Below are 19,347 nucleotides of genomic sequence, written 5' to 3' on the forward strand. Positions count from 1 at the left end.
GGACCACCTCAGACCTAGAAGTCACAATATCTCATATCATTTATCCTTGGTTTGGGAGTATCTCATTAACAAAACATATCCATTAAAGCCCAAGGTTTTTGTTCCTTACCCATGTAGCAGATGTGGACAGATCACACAGTACAGCCCCAGGTCTGGTACCGGTTGTGTATTTTGGACTTGAACTCCTTTTTTCTATAAGTAAAATGTATGGCTTTGCATAAATCCTATGACAAATATTGAAGTTACTGAATGGCTGCTTTCCTTTCTTTTTGAAAAAATGGTCTCGCTGGCTGGAAATATTTCCATAAGAATTTACTGTATTTATTGTTTTGTGGTTTTATTTTATTCTATTTTTACTTTTATGCTTCGTGAATGTTTCATGTCATTGCATTTGTGTTAACCTTGCTCTCTCTCTCTGTCTTGTTTTGGTTAAAAATTTTAATAAAGTTGTTTGGAACAACAAATCTGTTGGCTAGATTTTTTAATGTTTATTTTTAAATAGGAATAAAAATGGTGTTTTTGTTTTTTTTTAAACTTTCCACGGTTTTCAATTTTATCCAATCACTTGTATTATATACTGCAATACTAAAGCATTGCAATATATAGTCCTGCACTGGTAGGCATTGGCATTTTCAGCAGGTCCCCAACTGACATAGTAAATCTGTCAGACACCAAGGGTTGGGTAAAGAAGTTTGGCGTGTGGAAAAGGTGCCTTCTGGACTGCATGTAAATGCTGCACTTTCAAAAATTTTAACAGAGTTAACAGCAGCAGGTGGTGCTCAGCTCCGATCGCTGCTGTTAGCAGCAGATGATGGCTATGTAATACAGCTACCAATTGTTGAAAATGATGCAGGTTCAGCTCCCAAGTCTGCATCAAAGTGGGGTAAGGGATAGCAGATGATGGCTATGTAATACAGCTACCAATTGCAGAAAATGATGCAGGTTCAACTTCCAAGTCTGCATCAAAGTGGGGTAAGGGGTTAATGATGTGAAAATAGCTAGCATGATATTATACAATTCATTTACACTTATGAAGTAAACATGGAACTATGAGCAAAGTGAAGTGTCATGCAACCAAACTGGAGCTAGCAAAGCACAGCTTTTAAGGTCACAGGGTTACCTTAGTGCAGGTGGAGTAGAAGAAGAAATAGCAATCATCTCCTTGGTTAGACATCGGACTTCAAGCTTGGCAACTCAGCCGGTTATTTTTTTTTCTAACAAATATATATAGAAGTATATATAGATCTTAAATAATCTTCTATACTAAAACAAAGAAGACATATTTTAGTTAGTTTGGCTATCCACATTCTGTGCAAAAAGAAAAACATTTCTGTTCATAGCTCACAAATTTTCTTTTTAGAACTGGGCATAGGATTCAGTGCCCTGGAGTGCTTCTGACCAAAAATGTCAGATTTTATGTCAGATGTTGGTCGCAACTTGCATGAAAGTCACATGCAAGTTACATGCAATGGCAACGTGGCAATTTTATTCAAAGCATAGTAATAAAACAGCAAGTTGCACATGAGTCACATTTCGCCTAGCACTCCTAGTCTAAAACTAGCAGCAGGAAATGTTATAAATAAATAAAATCCTCAACTGCTGAATGCTCCTCCTCCAGTGCTGATGCCCGCTGGTCCTTTATTTTCTGGTAGTGATGCTAGTAAGGGCAGCATGTGACTTGAAAAGTAAGCAAGCACTGGCTGGGGTCCTCAGAAATTTGAGATAAATAACACAGGAGTAGTTTAAGTCTGTAACCTCTTCACCCCCAAATCTGTTTAAACCTTCCTGACCAGGCCAATTTCTAGAATTCTGACCACTGTCATATTATGATGTCATAACTCTGGAACACTTCAATGGATCCCACTGATTCTGTGACTTTTTTCTCGTGACATATTGTACTTCATGATTTCTTTGATATGACTTGCGTTTATTTGTGAAAAGCTAAAATTTGGAGAAAATTTTCAATTTTAAAACTTTTAATTTTTATACCCTTAAATCAGTCATATCGCACATAATAGTTAATAAACAACATTTCTCACATGTCTACTTTACATCGACAATTTTTGAAACTTTTTGTTAGGAAGTTATCAGGATTAAAAGTTGACCAGCGATTTCTCATTTTTACAACAAAAAATGGAAAACCATTCCTGCGCGATGCCCTTCTGTCACAGTATACTGACAGCGGTATCAGAATGGTTAAATGCCCACGATTTGTGCTAGCACTGATCCTGGGCATTGCTGTGGGGTGTCAGCTGTCACCCGCACCCGATCTATTTACATAGTTGCATAGGTTGAAAAAAAAAAAAAAAAACTAACTATAACCCGCAATGTTATGTGTATCAAGGAAATCACCCAGCCCTTTTTTTTTTTTTTTAAAAGCTGTTATAGTGTCGGCCATTACTACCTCCTGTGGTCGGGCATTCCAGTCTACTACCTCCTGTGGTCGGGCATTCCAGTCTTGACTGCCCAACAAACTGGCTCTCCCAATGCATGTGCTGTGACTGTCACATCCGCGACATGCAGCTTCAGAGCCAAACAGCTGATCGAGAGCGCTCCAGGTATCCAGCTTACGGACGCAGCTATTTGGGAAGTGCTATGGCTATTCGGATAAGCTCTTGTCCGAGGCTATTCAATCAACCCTAGTAAACAACCATTTCCTATTTTGCTGTCGGAATTACCTTTCTTACACCCGTAATGTGTGCCCCCTGGTCCCTAGTATAGTCCTTAGAAGGAATAATTCACGTGCCAGTCCTTTGTACTGATCACACACATTTATACATGTAAATGAGATCTCCTCCGAGGTGTCTTCTTTCCAAGCTAAACAAGCCACACTTTTCCAACCTCTCCTCATATGAGAGGCCTTCCATCACTGTAATAATCTAGTTGCCAGTCTTTGAACTGTCTCTAATTTCTGAATATTCTTTTTAAAACGTGTAGCCCAAAACTGGACCCCATATTCTAGATGTGACCCCACCAGTGATTTATTAAGGAGTAACAATACGTTCGGATCATGGGATTTTCTCTTTGACATTGAGTACTGTTGCTCAGCTTACTTGTAACCATAATGTCCAGAGTATACTCCCATATGCAGCAATAGGATTACTCTGTCCTAGGTGCATTACTGTACATTTATCTACATTAAATCTCATTTGCTACTTTGATTGCCCCACATACTTTCTGTTTCAGTCATAGGGGCAGGGATCTCTAGCTTTCCAGTTATGGTTAGTCAAATGCCTTTTCAAATTTTCCACACCCATCCCATCATAATTAATTTCCTTCACTGCTCCCTACATCACCAAAATCTCCCAGCAGATCTTGGGCTTGCGCAAGGACTATCCACTTCCTGGCAATGTGCACCGAATCTGAGTGTACGTCCCAGCGTCACATCATGTGCGCATGCTCTGGAGTCAGAGTCAGTGGCTTGTGGATGGTGTGACTCAGTGGCTCTGGAGCATGAACACATTTGATATGAAGCTGGAACTTACAATAGGCATGGAGAATTTGAAAAGGCATTTGACTGACCGTGATTAGAAAGCTAAAGATCCCCCACTCCTATGGCTGAAACAAAGTATGCGAGCCATAAGGTCCAAGACATCTATAAATATTTTGTATTGTTAAATCTGGCGAAAGATATCATTAAATAATACTCTCAGCAATACAGGTCTACGGCTCAATACACTGGTCTAAACCCATTACCAGCATACCTACTATCAATATGACCTCAGCTACCACCAGCCTCAAGAATCTCAAAGACCACATCTCATTTTTCTCAAACACTATTGTCTTACTGTTCATAACATTCTAGATGTTGGACAACCCAGATAAAATAAAATTGTTCATGATAATCTGATTCAGTAGATTTCTTTTAAAGTTCGTGTGTTTTTTAATCCCTTAGTGATGGGCCAAATTTCTGAAATCTGACCAGTGTCACTTTATGTGTTTATAACTCTGGAACGCTTCAACAAATCCGTGATTTTGAGATTATCATTTCGTGGCACATTATAACTTATGATAATGGTAACTTTAGGTTGATATGTTTTGTGTTTATTTCTAAAACAAATATAAAAAAATTTGTTAAAAACTTAAAAAATGTGCAATTTTCAAACTTTGAATGATTATCCCTTAAATCCAGATAGTCATACCACAGAAACATTAATAAATAACATTTTCCTTTTGTCTGCTTTACATCAGCACCATTTGTAAAATGTTTATTATTTTAGGAGGTTTAAACATGTAGCACCAATTTTTTTTTTTTTTTTTTTAGGGACCTATCCAGGTTTGAAGTGACTTTGGGGGTCCCAGATATTGGAAAACCCCCAAAAGTGATAGCATTTTAAAAACTGCACCCCTCTACATACTGAAAACTGCTGTCAGGTAGCTTATTTGCACTGAAGGTGATTTTCAGGAATTAATGCAAAGTGTATTTTTACCACCTAAATCTCGGTAACTTCTGAACAGGTCACTGTAGCCGGCAGACTCTAAGGTCACTATTAGGGCTTGTTTCCACTTGCGAGAAACACGTCCGTGTCTCGCATGTGAAAACCAAGCTGTGGCGTCGGCACTCCAGAGCGGAGCGTGCGGCCACATAGCAGCACATGGAGCTGCACGCTCCGCTCCCAAATGCCGGTGCCAGAGCTTGGTTTTCACATGCGAGACAGACGTGTTTCTCGCAAGTGGAAACAAGCCCTTAGGCCAAAAATTGCCATGGCAAACATCAGGACCACACAATCATGATCTCTAGGTGCCGATGGGGTTAAATAGGAAGCCCCACACTCTATTAACTATTTATATGATGTAGTCACTATGGACAGGAACATATAAGGGGTTAAGCTACTTTCACACTAGCGTCGGTATGGGCCCGTCGCAGTGCGTCAGCCCAACGTACTGACGAATGCTGTGAAGTAAAAGCACAACGGGGGCAGTGGATGCAGTTTTACAACGCATCCGCTGCCCCATTGTAAGGTCTTGGGAGGAGGGGGCAGAGTTCCGGCCGCGCATGTGCGGTCGGAAAAAGTGGACCCGATGGACAAAAACGTTGCAAGCAACAGTTTTTTGTCCCGACGGACTGCAAAAACAAGTCGCATCCGTCGCATGACGTGTGGCAATCTGTCACAATGCGTCGCTAATGAAAGTCTATGGAGAAAAAACGCATCCTGCAGGCAACTTTGCAGGATGCGTTTTTTCTTCAAAATGACGCATTGTGATGTGCGTCAAGCGACGCATTGTGACGTGCGTCGAACGACGCTAATGTGAAAGTAGCCTTAAGCAGATATGGACGGTGCCATGGCTGATCATGGCTAATGGAGCAAGTTTTCAGCTATAGTGTACAGCTGCTGGATTGTCACCTGTATGGGGATGATATTCCCTTATATCTCAGGTCAGTAAAAAGATGTATTGGTGGTCATTAAGGGGTTGTCTATTATTGGAAATTCCTTATTAAGGGTATGCGCACACGTTGCAGATTTCACGCAGATCTGCAACTTTTTTTTCTGTGCAGAAACGCTGCAGATCTGCAAGTGATTTACAGTACAATGTAAATCAATGGCAAAAAAAAAAATGCTGTGCTGATGGTGGAGAAAAATCTGCACGGAAAACGCAGCAGATTCAAAAAAGGACCATGTCAATTCTTTGCGCAGATCTGCTGCGTTTCTGCACCCATTCCATTATAGAAATCTGCAGGGGTAAAAAAAGGAAGAAATCTGCACAAAAATCTGCAACGTGTGCACATACCAAAAACCTGCGTTTTCTGCCAAGAAATGCAGAATCTGCACCGAAAATTCCACAGTCTAATCTGCAACGTGTGCACATAGCCGAATAGTTCTACTATGCAGCAGTGAATAGTGAAGGCTGCAGCAGATCAGGGGATGTGGTTTGTCATCAGTGCTCAAGTAACAAGTTTATGTCACGTGATCACCAGGGGACCTGATGCCGAGATCGTAGGAACGGCGACAGGTCACAGAGCTTTTTAAATTTTATGCTGCAGAGTGGAACTATTAAAATGAGCTTGTACAGTATTAACAACTTTAACCCCTTTCTGCCATTGGACGTACTATTCCGTCCATGTGGGGTGGGTCCTACTTCCCAAGGACGGAATAGTACGTTCAGCGCGATCAGCCGCGCTCACGGGGGAGAGCGTAGCCGATCGCGGCCGGGTGTCGGCTGACTATCACAGCTGACATCCGGCGCTATGTGCCAGGAGCGGTCACGAACCGCCCCCGGCACATTAACCCCTGGCACACCGATCAAACATGATCGCAGTGATCCGGCGGTATAGGGAAGCATCGCGCAGGGAGGGAAAAATTATAGCTCTCAAAATGTGGTAACGCAAAAAAACATTTTTTGCAATAAAAAGCGTCTTTTAGTGTGTGACGGCTGCCAATCATACAAATCCGCTAGAAAACCCGCTATAAATAGTAAATCAAACCCCCCCTTCATCACCCCCTTAGTTAAGGAAAAATTACAAAGTTTAAAAAAAAAAATGTATTTATTTCCATTTTCTGGCTAGGGTTGGGGCTAGGGTTACATTTACAGTTGGGAATAGGGTTGGGATTAGGGTTAGGGGTGTGGTTAGGGTTACCGTTGACATTAGGGTTTCAGTTATAATTGGGGGGTTTAGGCACATCAGGGGCTCTCCAAACGCGACATGGCGTCCGATCTCAATTCCAGCCAATTCTGCGTTAAAAAGGCAAAACAGTGCTCCTTCCTTTCCGAGCTCTCCCATGCGCCCAAACAGGGGTTTACCCCAACATATGGGATATCAGCGTACTCAGGACAAATTGGACAACAACATTTAGGGTCCAATTTCTCCTGTTACCCGTGGAAAAATACAAATCTGGGGGCTAAAAAATAATTTTTGTGGGGAAAAAAAGGATTTTTTTATTTTCACGGCTCTGCGTTATAAACTGTAGTGAAACACTTGGGGGTTCAAAGCTCTCACAACACATCTAGATGAGTTTCTTAGGGGGGTCTACTTTCCAAAATGGTGTCACTTGTGGGGGGTTTCAATGTTTAGGCACATCAGTGGCTCTCCAAACGCAACATGGCGTCCCATCTCAATTCCTGTCAATTTTGCATTGAAAAGTCAAATGGCGCTCCTTCGATTCCGAGCTCTGCCATGCGCTTAAACAGTGGTTTACCCCCACATATGGGGTATCGGCGTTCTCAGGACAAATTGTAAAACAACTTTTGGGGTCCATTTTCTCCTGTTACCCTTGGTAAAATAAAACAAATTGGAGCTGAAATAAATTTTGTGTGAAAAAAAGGTAAATGTTCATTTTTATTTACACATTCCAAAAATTCCTGTGAAACACCTGAAGGGTTAATAAACTTCTTGAATGTGGCTTTGAGCACCTTGAGGGGTGCAGTTTTTAGAATGGTGTCACACTTGGTTATTTTCTATCATATAGACCCCTCAAAATGACTTCAAATGAGATGTGGTCCCTAAAAAAAAAAAAAAAAAAAATGGTGTAAAAATGAGACATTGCCGGTCAACTTTTAACCCTTATAACTCCCTAACAAAAAAAAAAATTAGGTTCCAAAATTGTGCTGATGTAAAGAAGACATGTGGGAAATGTTACTTATTTTGTGTGACATATCTCTGTGATTTAATTGCATAAAAATTCAAAGTTGGAAAACACCAAGGTTACTTACTGGTAGCCGGTTTTTCCGGAGCCCATGACAGCACACATGAGAGAGGGGATCTGCCCAGTTAGGACAGGAAACCTACTGAAATAAAAGGGCGGTACCTCTCCCTCGCTTCAGTTGGATCTCAGAGCATGAGAGGCCCCCTTGGTTAGTTCACATGGTAATCTACCACCACATTATAATAATAATAAAAAACAGCCAACTAAAAGTGCACACCAAAGGGTGAAAAAAGGGAGGGAATATACAGGTGCTGTCATGGGCTCCGGAAAAAACGGCTACCAGTAAGTAACCTTGGTGTTTTCCCGTCTCCCATGACAGCGCACACCTTAGGGAGGGACCACCGCTTGCAGCACCCTTTTACCAAAGGTAAGGTCAGCAGAGGAAGATAAGTTCAGTCGGTAGTGTTTAAAGAAGGTAGACGGTGAGGACCAGGTAGCGGCCTTAAATATCTGATCAATCGATACCTCTGCTTTTTCAGCCTAGGAAGTAGCCACGGCCCTGGTGGAGTGAGCCTTGATGCCATCAGGGATCGGAACGCCACATGCAGCATAGGATAAGCTAATGGCCTCCCTAATCTATCTGGCAATAGTACTTTTGGACACCCCATGACCTTTCCTGCTACCCTGGAATGCTACAAATAGAGACTGATCTTTCCTCCACTGACTAGATAAGGATATGTACTGTAACAGATATTCTTACATCAAGAGTGTGAAACCTCTCCTCGCCTGGATTTTTAGGATTTACACAAAATGAGGGTAAAACAATCTCCTGACTTCTATGAAATTTAAGAACTACTTTAGGTAGATAAGCCGGTTCTGGTTTTAGAACCACCCTGTCATCATATATCTGAGTGTATGGAGGACAAACGGACAGGGCTTGTAAGTCACTCACTCTACGTGCGGATGTCAAAGCTACCCATAGCACTGTTTTTAGAGTGAGAAATTTTATCGATAACTCTTGCAAAGGCTCAAAGGGACTTTTAGTTAGAGCATCTAATACCAGATTTAAATCCCAGGAAGGAATTTTCTGAATTACAACAGGTCCAGACCTACTGCATGATTTAATGAAACGGGCTACCCACTTGTTGGAGGCTAGATTACAATGATATAAAGCTCCTAATGCTGACACCTGAACTTTAAGCGTATTAGTAGCCAATCCCAGCTGTAAGCCTGCTTGCAGAAACTCTAAAATAGCACCCACAGGAGCCTCATCAGACAAAGGTTGTCCTAAAAACTCAAGAAACCTCTTCCATGTCCTACCATAAATTCTTGATGTAATCGGCTTCCTACTTCTCAACAGGGTGGAGATTAGCCCTGATGAGAATCCCTGTCGGCTTAGTAATGCCCTCTCAAATTCCAGGCTGCCAGATGGAAGCCCTTCACTTGAGAGTGGCATACTGGACCCTGGGTAAGCAGGTCCGGAACCTCCGGTAGGATCCATGGATCGGTTACCGACATTTGCCTTAGAAGAGAAAACCATGGTCTCTCCGGCCAGAATGGAGCAATCAGAATCACTCTTGCTTGCTCCATCCTGATCTTCCTTACCACTACCGGAATTAATGCTATTGGTGGAAACACGTAAGCAAGGCTGAATTCCCACGGTATTCGGAGGGCATCTACTGCAACCGGGTTCCCCCTCGGGTCTAACGAGCAGAACCTCTCCACCTTCTTGTTGTGAAGCGTGGCAAACAAGTCTATTACCGACTCGCCCCAGGCCTGCACTATTTGATGGAACACCCTGGGACTCAGCGACCATTCTCCCTGTCTTAGCTTTTTGCGACTTAAGCAGTCCGCCTTCGTGTTTTCGACCCCCTTTATGTGCAAAGCTGTAAGGGACAGAAGGTGAGATTCTGCTAACGGAAGAAGCACCGATGTTGCCCTCATGAGTGAAAGGGACCTTGTTCCCCCCTGATGATTGATATAGGCTACTACCGCGTAATTGTCAGACATCACTCTGGTATGACGACCCTGAAGTATTGGAAGGAAATGTCTTACTGCCCTTTCTACAGCCCATAACTCTCTTATATTGGATGTCTGATGTTTTTCTGTATGGGACCAGGATCCCTGTATGGAAAGGGTCCCTAGATGTGCACCCCATCCTGTACCACTCGCGTCCATTGTGATTACGTCTTCTATCGGAGTTAGCCACTGAACCCCTGAGCCCAAGTGATCCCTTACTGACCACCAGACTAGGGAATCTGACGCGTATTGAGAGGTGAATTTTTTCCTCCAAACGCCCTTCTAACAACCTTTGTGTTGACAGGACCTCCCACTGTAATTGCCTCAGGTGAAACTGTGCCCATTTTACAGCGGGAATACAGGATGTTAGTGACCCTAGCAGGGACATCGCCTTTCTTAGTGTCATTACAGACTGATGTATCGCCAATTCCACAAGACTTTGTATTTTGGATATTTTGTTCTCCGGCAGGAGACAGAGTTGACGCGTGGAGTCCAGAACAAACCCCAAGAAGGACTGAACTTTCTCTGGTGTTAACCTCGATTTGGCGACATTTATTTCCCAACCTAACACTGCTAGGGTCGTAGTCACTTCTTCTATTTGTGCAAGACAGTGATCCACTGATCTTGCCTATTACAAGGAAGTCGTCTAGGTACGGAACGATGACTATGTCCCGGGAACAGAGGAAGGACATGACCTCTGACATTAATTTTGGAAATATTCTTGGCGCTATAGATAGACCAAATGGAAGGGCAGCGTACTGGTAGTGTTTGAGTTGCCCTTGGACAAAACACTGCTACCCTCAGAAATTTTTGATTGTCCCGATGAATTGGGACATGGTAGTGTCAAGGTGAAAATATATTTTCTTTATACTCTTTTGAACTTTTATATATTCTTATGCTGTGAAACAATAAGTTTTTCCCTTTATGCTTGCTAATGCAAATTTAACTGTATTTAATATGGCTGCCAGTATTCACTTTTGCCCTAGTTTTTGTTCTTGCCAAAAAGCTACTTTCGTTTCTGAAGCTAAAGTATCGTTTCTGGTGAAATGGAAACTTAAAGTGACGTGGAGGAAGGAGGATCCATCAGATGATGTCAGAGCCAACCAGAAAGACTGAATACTAGATACATTGCTTAAACCCTGCCTATCCCCGCCCTCTGCACACCTTCCCCCAATAGATCATATAATGTTGTGTATTAGAAAATAAAGTGAGTTGCTGTGACGTTGCTACACTATGTAGACACACAAGCATGCAATTAGTTTGAACCAGCATTTTGTCTGACTCATTCTTCTTATCCGGTACCAATGCTTTTATTCTGATTTGGAATGACTGGTGAAGGAAGGGTATTGTCGTGACGACCCCGACAGTAGTAAGCGTCTTTTAGGTCTATAGCTGCCATGAAGCAGTCCGGGAAAAGCATCTTTATCGCTGAGCTTACCGACTCCATTTTGAAGGAGTAATTTATTACTGATCGATTTGAGTTTTCTTAAAATTGACAATAGTCCTTAGGCTACGTTCACATTGGCGTTCCGCCAATGTGCGTCGCTGTTGCGCCGGCGACGCAGCGGCGACGCGCCCCTATGTTTAACATAGGGGACGCGTGCGTCGTTTTGGTGGCGTTTTTCGCCATGTGCGTCGTTTCCGACGCTAGCGTCGGACGCAAGGAAACGCTACATGTAGCATTTTCTGTGCGTCCGATTTTCGTCGGAAAACGACGCACGCGTCGCAAAACGCGCGCGTTTTTGCGCGCGTTTGCGTGCGTTTCAGCGTGCGTCGCGCGTTGCGTCGCCGACGCACGGCGGCACAACGCTAATGTGAACGTAGCCTTAGTGAGCCATCTGGTTTTCGTATAAAAAAGAGAGGGGAATAAGACCCTTCTCCCTTTTCTTCCCTTGGAACCTCTACTAGGACCTTTTTTAGAACTAGCCCCAATACCTCTGTTTCCAGAGCTAGCTGTTCCTCTGGAAGTTTTCTGCGTGGTGTCAACACAAAAGTCTGTCGAGGTGGATGAATAAATTTTATTTTTAGTCCTTCGCTGACAACATTTAACGCCCAATCACTGGGGGAAATACTTAACCAGGCGTGAAGAAAGAAAGAGAGCCTTCCCCCTACTTCTGGCTTGGCGTCATTGGGAGGGCTTTTTTGTGGATGTGGAGGGGCCCTTAAACATGTACCCAGATCCTTTTCTATCGCTATAGTCCCAGTTCCTTCTATCTCCCGGAGGGCGACCTCTATTGAATCTTCCTCTCCGAAAATAAGGCCTTCTGATATCCACTGGAAAGCGAGGAAAACCTTTTTTCTTGTCGCCTGCTTTTTCTAAAATGTCCTCCAGCTTTTGACCAAAGAGGAATTTACCGTCACACGGAATGGAACAGTCTATTTTTTGAGGGTAAGTCCCGTCACGCGAGCACGCGTGACGTCACGCGAGCACACCCATTCCCAGCATGCCCTGCGCACAACTCCTGCCGCGCACCCGGAAGCTAGGCCAGGGCCGAAGGCAGCAGCAGAGGGGGCAGAGAGCGGTGTGGCAGCCGCAGAAGAGCCACAGGACTCCGGACTGCGCTGCCTAACGCCCGCACGTGCGCAAAGGCCCCAGGACCTGCGAACGGCGCTTCCACAACCTGAAGGCCGGCATACAGGCATCCTGCCTGTTCTTCCAGTGGCGGGACAGGAGTGAGTGAGTCTTCAAAAACCGCCGTGATTTCCAGCACTGGGGTTCCCATCAGAACAGGAAACCCAACTGAAGCGAGGGAGAGGTACCGCCCTTTTATTTCAGTAGGTTTCCTGTCCTGACTGGGCGGATCCCCTCTCTCATGTGTGCTGTCATGGGAGACGGGAAAATTGCGAAATTTTCACCAAATTTCTGTTTTTTTTTCACAAATAAACGCAGGTAATATCAAAGAAAATGTTACCACTATCATGAAGTACAATATGTCACGAGAAAACAGTCAGAATCACCGCGATTCGTTGGAGCGTTTCAGAGTTATAACCTCATAAAGGGACAGTGGTCAGAATTGTAAAATTGTAAAAATTGGCCTGAACATTAACGTGCAAAACACCCTTGGGGGTAAAGGGGTTAATAATAGTAATCTGTTTAGAAGTTTTGGTACATGATCACCCAAGCTTTGATGTCCTCAGACAAAATGCTAAAATCACAATTCTGCTTCAGTACTGTTACCAGACTGTATTGGGCACTCCAGTATCATTAACCCCTTCCCGACCTGTGACACAGCGTATGCGTCATGAAAGTTGGTGCCAATCGCGTCCCTGCAGATCCGGTGAAAGGGTTAACTCCAATTTCACCCGATCTGCAGGGACAGGGGGAGTGGTAGTACAGCCCAAGGGGGGTGGCTTCACCCCCCCCCCCCCCCCGTGGCTACGATCGCTCTGATTGGCTGTTGAAAGTGAAACTGCCAATCAGAGCGATTTGTAATATTTCACCTATTATAACTGGTGAAATATTACAATCCAGCCATGGCCGATGCTGCAATATCATCGGCCATGGCTGGAAACACTGATGTGTTTGGGGGTTCAAAGTGCTCACCACACAACCAGACAAGTTCCTTTCGGGGGTCTAGTTTCCAAAATGGGGTCACTTGTGGGGGGTTTCTACTGTTTAGCCACATCAGGGGCTCTGCAAACCAACGTGACGCCCGCAGAGCATTCCATCAAAGTCTGCATTTCAAAACGTCACTACTTCACTTCCGAGCCCCGGCATGTGCCCAAACAGTAGTTTACCCCCACATATGGGGTATTACCGTACTCAGGAGAAAGTGGACAACAAATATTGGGGTCAAATTTCTCCTGTTACCCTTGGGAAAATTAAAAAATTCTTGGCTAAATAATTATTTTTGAGGAAAGAAAACTTATTCATTATTTTCACGGCTCTGCGTTATAAACTTCTGTGAAGCACTTGGGGGTTCAAAGTGCTCACCACACATCTAGATTAGTTCCTTTGGGGGTCTAGTTTCCAAAATGGGGTCATTCGTGGGGGATCTCCAATGTTTAGGCACACAGGGGCTCTCCAAACGTGACATGGTGTCCGCTAATGATTGGAGCTAATTTTCCATTCAAAAAGTCAAATGGCGCTCCTTCCCTTCCAAGCTCTGCCGTGCGCCCAAACAGTGGTTTACCCCTACATATGAGGTATCAGCGTACTCAGGACAAATTGGACAACAACTTTCGTGGTTCAGTTTCTCCTTTTACCATTGTGGTTTTGTAAATTTTGTTGTAAAAATGAGAAATCGCTGGTCAAATTTTAACCCTTATAACTTCCTAGCAAAAAAAAAATTTTGTTTCCAAAATTGTGCTGATGTAAAGTATACATGTGGGAAATGTTATTTATTAACTATTTTGTGTCACATAACTCTCTGGTTTAACAGAATAAAAATTCAAATTGTGAAATTGTCAAAATTTTCGCCAAATTTCCGTTTTTATCACAAATAAACGCATAATTTATTGACCTAAATTTACCACTACCATGAAGCCCAATATGTCACGAAGAAACAATCTCAGAACCGCTAGGATCCGTTGACGCGTTCCTGAGTTATTACCTCATAAAGGAACACTGGTCAGAATTGCAAAAAACGGCCAGGTCATTAAGGTCAAAATAGGCTGGGTCATGAAGGGGTTAATCCTGTATATGTTGCAAGACCGAAATCTTAGGCCTCAATATGACGTCAATTAAAAACTTTCGGGTTCAATCTGTTTTTCATGGATATAACTCGTAGCCATTACAGTCTATGGGGCTGTTCAAATATTTTTTTGCAGGAGTGGTCAGCACTAAAGCACATGCCCGATTATGATCCAAATCACATATGAAACTCACCGCTGCAAGTCTATGGATTTGTGAGGAAAGGAAAAAAAAAATGAACAGCACTTGTGCCACCACAGTAGCATCCCAGTGCTGTGCAATATCCATGTTTATGTGATAGAAGCTTGAAAACTGTAACATAGGCAAAAAAACAACTTCATGACAGAAAATCTGATTCAAAGCACTAAAGAAAAAAAATCATCTCCGTTTTTTGCATCCAAGAAAAATACCAACACCTGAATGAGCCCTTAAAAAGAAATTCAGCCTAAGACATTGACACAACATGGCGGGGGGTGTAACACTTATTTAGGGTTGTCAAATTACAAACACGTTGCAAGCTTCGTATCCTAAAGGGATTGTCTGATACATATAATGCACTTTATAAATATTCAGCTTTAAGCCCTAAGCACATTTATAATTCGCTTTATTAAAAAATTCCCTACCATTCAGTGACTACTGTACAGCATTTTCACTGTCATCCTCATGTCCAAAAGTAATTGGGATGATGGAGGCAAGAAGAGGGATGGCAGCTTTATTCACCACTGCCACATGTCGTCTTGTGTCCCTACCACCTCATTCACTGAAAAGAGTCATCAGGGTGCGGTGATTGAAGCAAAGGGAGAAACACCAGGGCCTCCCCTGATGACAATTCACATCAGAGTGGTGATGGAAACTGTGGGGCGGTGCTACTGTCACTCACCGTTTCTATCAGTGCCCCTTGATGACATCTCTTTTCAGCTAACAAGGCATGTGCGAGTGGGGACTGAAGATGCAGATGGTGTGTGGAGAGGTTGGGGAAAAAAAAAAGCTTTGTCACTTCTCCCTTCCTCTAAGGCTACTTTCAGACAAGGTTTTCGCTGTCAGGCTCAATCCGGCTAAATTTAAAAAACGGATCCGGCGAATGTTGCCGCCGGATCCATTTCTTTCCAATAGACTTGTATTCGTGCTGGATTGCGCCGGGTGACATTGCATTTCGTCCGGTTTGTATTAGTGCCGGATTGCGCTGGATGACATTGTGCTTCATCCGGTTTTCGCAGGATCCAGCAAATATGCAGTTTCCGGAAAAACGTCCATAGCAACGTTTTTTTGTCTCCAGGGGAAGAGCCGGACGTGCCGGATCCGGCTGTTTGCTAGAATGGAAGCCTATGGGAGCCGCTCTGCTTTCCGGCCGCTGTGCTCACAGTCAGTGCAGGAGGAGTGCAGAGAAGCTGAGCGCCGGGGACAGACAGCGGTAGGTAAGTATGTAGTGGTTGTTTTTTTTTACTTTAACGATGGTAACCAGGGTAAACAGCGGGTTACTAAGCGCGGCCCTGCGCTTAGTAACCCGATGTTTACCCTGGTTACCAGCGAAGACATCGCTGAATCGGCGTCACACACGCCGATTCAGCGACGAAACAAAGTTCTGGACTTTCTTCCCCGACCAACGATATCACAGCAGGGGCCTGATCGCTGCTGCCTGTCACACTGGACGATATCACTAGCCAGGACGCTGCAACGTCACGGATCGCTAGCGATATCGTCTAGTGTGACGGTACCTTTACAGCACTGCAGGCTTACCAAGCGCCTGCTCTGAGCAGACACTTGGTAAGCCACCTCCCTCCCTGCAGGACCCGGATGCCGTGGCCATTTTGGATCCGGGCCTGCTGCAGGGAGGAGAAGAGACCCTCGCAGCAACGCGATCACATCGCGTTGCTGCAGGGGTCACAGGGAAGCCCGCAGGGAGCCCCCTCCCTGCGCGATGCTTCCCTATACCGCCGGCACACCGCGTGTTTGATCGCCGTGTGCCGGGGGTTAATGTGCCGGGGGCGGTCCGTGACGGCTCCTGGCACATAGTGCTGGATGTCAGCTGCGATAGGCAGCTGACACCCGGCCGCGATCGGCCGCGCTCCCCCCGTACTATCCAGTCGAGGGTCAGATAGGCCCAGGTCACCTCGACGGGATAGTACGTCAAAGGTCAGAAAGGGGTTAAAGTCTGTGCGCAAAGTGGCAGGCAACTAGGTCTTTAATTTCATATGTGTTTGGCTACAAGTACAAAGCACGACCCCATTAAATAGAATTCTAGCATAGCCCATAAGAATAGACTGCCTGCTCCTGCTACCCTGCTTTATTTTTGTCTATAGATATACCCTTAAAACAACATTTTAGCAGGTGAAAACTCACCAAGGCACATTGGTAGATCTCCGAACTGAAACAGCTGCAAGACTTTTCTCCTGTAGGTCGAATCAACCATCAATCCAACAGTTAATTTGTGGCAGAGAATGGCCCGTAAGGTGAAGGAATGGAATTAAGACTTGACCTTGAATGATCAGTTATGTATAAGAAATACAGGACAGTCCATAGACAAAAAAGGCTTTTTAAAAAAAACTATTTTTTTTAAATATAATCCTCAACTACTTGAGGGGAAAGAAAGTAGGAAAAAAAAAAAAACACCAAAAAGCGTAAGGCCAGTTTTCTGCAAGGAATGTAATATCAAAAAATCTTCTTGGGGAAAAAAAAAGTAAAAGAAAAATTAAGCTGCTTTCAATAACTTCCATTCCACATCTTCTTAACCTAGTATGAAAAGAACAAAAAAACTCCCCCTTTCTTAAAAATAAAGCGGAAGTAGATAAGCACAGGGTTATTATACGGTCTTAAACATATTGCTACTACCATGGTATAGACAGGAGCATCTAATAGATTATATGTATACGGTCTAACCAAATAATGGTGTATCCATGACTACGGTTCTAACTGAATATTTACTGGTCAAGAAATCACACTATATCCAGTAGTGTTATGCAATAATGTATGTCTTACCATATAAAAAATATACAAGGGGTTTGTGCAGTTTTTTATTAAAGCACTTGGTCTATAATGGATTATTACACTTTTTAACCTGGTGGAATGAGTACCAAGTATTCTAGAAAAGCTACGTGCCATTGTCGGATGTTCTCCCAACCTGAGCAAGATGTGATCCTATTAGGGCTAAGCAATGCCACTTTGTAGATAAAGGTTAGTTCCATACTCACACTGATTGATTTCCCACGATTGTCAATAAACTGAAAAACAAAACAACAAATGACACAGGCGTGAGTACAAGGTGCTCATCAGTCTTCCAGTCCAATACAAATCTCACACTTAAACCCTTTACCCTGAAGCCTGTTTTCACCTTCCTGACCACTGTCACTTTGAAGCGTTCTAGAGTTATGACCTCAATGGATCCCACTGATTCCGAGAATGTTTTCTTGTGACATATTGTACTTTATGATATGGGTAACATTTCTTTGATATGATTTACCATATATACTCGAGTATAAGCCGACCCCCCCCTAATTTTGCCACAAAAAACTGGGAAAACTTAATGACTCGAGTATAAGCCTAGGGTGGGAAATGCAGCAGCTACCGGTAAATGTCAAAAGTAAAAATAGATACCAATAAAAGTAAAATTAATTGAGACATCAGTAGGTTAAGTGTTTTTGAATATCCATATTGAATCAGGAGCCCCATATAATGCTCCATAAAATTTATGATGGCCCCATAAGATGCTCCATATTAAAATATGCCCCATATAATCCTGCATAAAGGTTAATAATGGCCCCATAAGATGCTCCATAGACACATTTGCCCAATATAATGCTGCAGAAATGTTGATTATGGCCCCATGAGATGCTCCATAAAGATATTTGCCCCATATAGTGCTGCACAAACCTTGATTATGGCCCCATAAGATGCTCCATACAGACACTTGCCCCATATAATGCTCCACAAACATTATGGCCCCATAAAATACTACATACAGACATTTGCCTCAATGCTGCACAAAAGTTGATTATGGCCCCATACAGACACTTGCCCCATATAGTACTGCACAAACGTTATGGCCCCCATAAGATGCTCCATACAGACACTTTCCCCATTTGCTGCGATAAAAAAAAAAAAAAAATCACATACTCACCTCTCCGGCGCTCAGGCCCCCGGCACTTTCAATATTCACTTGACTTTGTTCCGGAGTCACTCCATCTTCAGCATCTTCTGCACGGACGTTCGGGCAGAGGGCGCACACAAACCACGTTATCGCGCCCTCTCACCTGAGCGTCACTGCAGAAGACGCTGAAGATGGAGCGGCGCCAGAACAAGGAGCAGGTGAATATCGCACAGCGCTCCCCATTATACTGACCTGCTCCTGGCACGGTGCAGTCCCTGCTTCCCCGACGCTCCAGCTTCTTCCTGTACTGAGCGGTCACCGGTACCGCTCAATACAGTAATGAATATGCGGCTCCACCCCTATGTGACCGCTCAGTACAGGAAGAAGCTGTTGGGGAGCCAGGGACCTGCAGGGACCACGCTAGGAGCAGGTGAGTATAATTAGACAGCTGCTGCTCCCCCTCCCCTGCCGACCCCTGGGTATGACTCGAGTATAAGCCGAGAGGGGGACTTTCAGCCCAAACAAATGGGCTGAAAATCTCGGCTTATACTCGAGTATATACAATACATTTATTTGTGAAAAAAGAATGTAAAATTGGCGAAAATGTCGCAATTTTCTAACTTAATTTTTATGACCTTAAATCAGAGTCATAGTGCACAAAATAGTTAAAGGAACCCATCACCCCCAAAATCGAAGGTGCGCTAAGCCCACCGGCATCAGGGGCTTATCTACAGAATTCTGTAGATATCCTGAAAGATGAAAAAAAAGAGGTTAGATTATGCTCACTCAGGGGCGATCCCAGTCCGGTTCTGGTCCGATGGGCGTCATGGTCCGGTCCGTGACTCCTTGTGCGGTATAAGTGACTAGGCAACTTTATACTTCGTGTCGGCGCGATTACAGCGATACCGGATTTATATCGGGTTTTTATATTTGGTGCTGTCACACACTAAAAGATGCTTTTTATTGCGAAAAAAGGGAATTAGACCTACCGGTAATTCGGCTTCCAGGTAGTCCCTCAGGACAACACC

The 19,347-nt window shown here is 43.8% G+C and overlaps 1 protein-coding gene across 13 annotated transcripts in view; it reads right to left on the reverse strand.

The window, feature by feature from the left end:
• The window catches only part of ZC3H11A (zinc finger CCCH-type containing 11A), a 142,826-nt gene that overhangs the window by 95,891 nt on the left and 27,588 nt on the right, over window positions 1-19,347 (reverse strand). For 3 of the 13 annotated variants that reach the window (XM_069756532.1, XM_069756531.1, XM_069756533.1), the window contains exons 2-4: window positions 17,424-17,453; window positions 16,576-16,711; window positions 1,121-1,263 (exon numbers count right to left, since the gene is read on the reverse strand). In XM_069756532.1, the coding sequence (XP_069612633.1) occupies window positions 1,121-1,174 (54 nt within the window). In that variant the 5' untranslated portion in view covers window positions 1,175-1,263; window positions 16,576-16,711; window positions 17,424-17,453. Of the gene's footprint in view, window positions 1-1,120; window positions 1,264-16,575; window positions 17,454-19,347 lie in introns of all 13 variants that reach the window. The other 10 variants (XM_069756535.1, XM_069756534.1, XM_069756536.1 and 7 more) reach the window with 7 other exon arrangements.

Source organism: Ranitomeya imitator, chromosome 3 (assembly GCF_032444005.1).
Source record: "Ranitomeya imitator isolate aRanImi1 chromosome 3, aRanImi1.pri, whole genome shotgun sequence".
NCBI classification, from domain to species: Eukaryota; Metazoa; Chordata; class Amphibia; order Anura; family Dendrobatidae; genus Ranitomeya; species Ranitomeya imitator.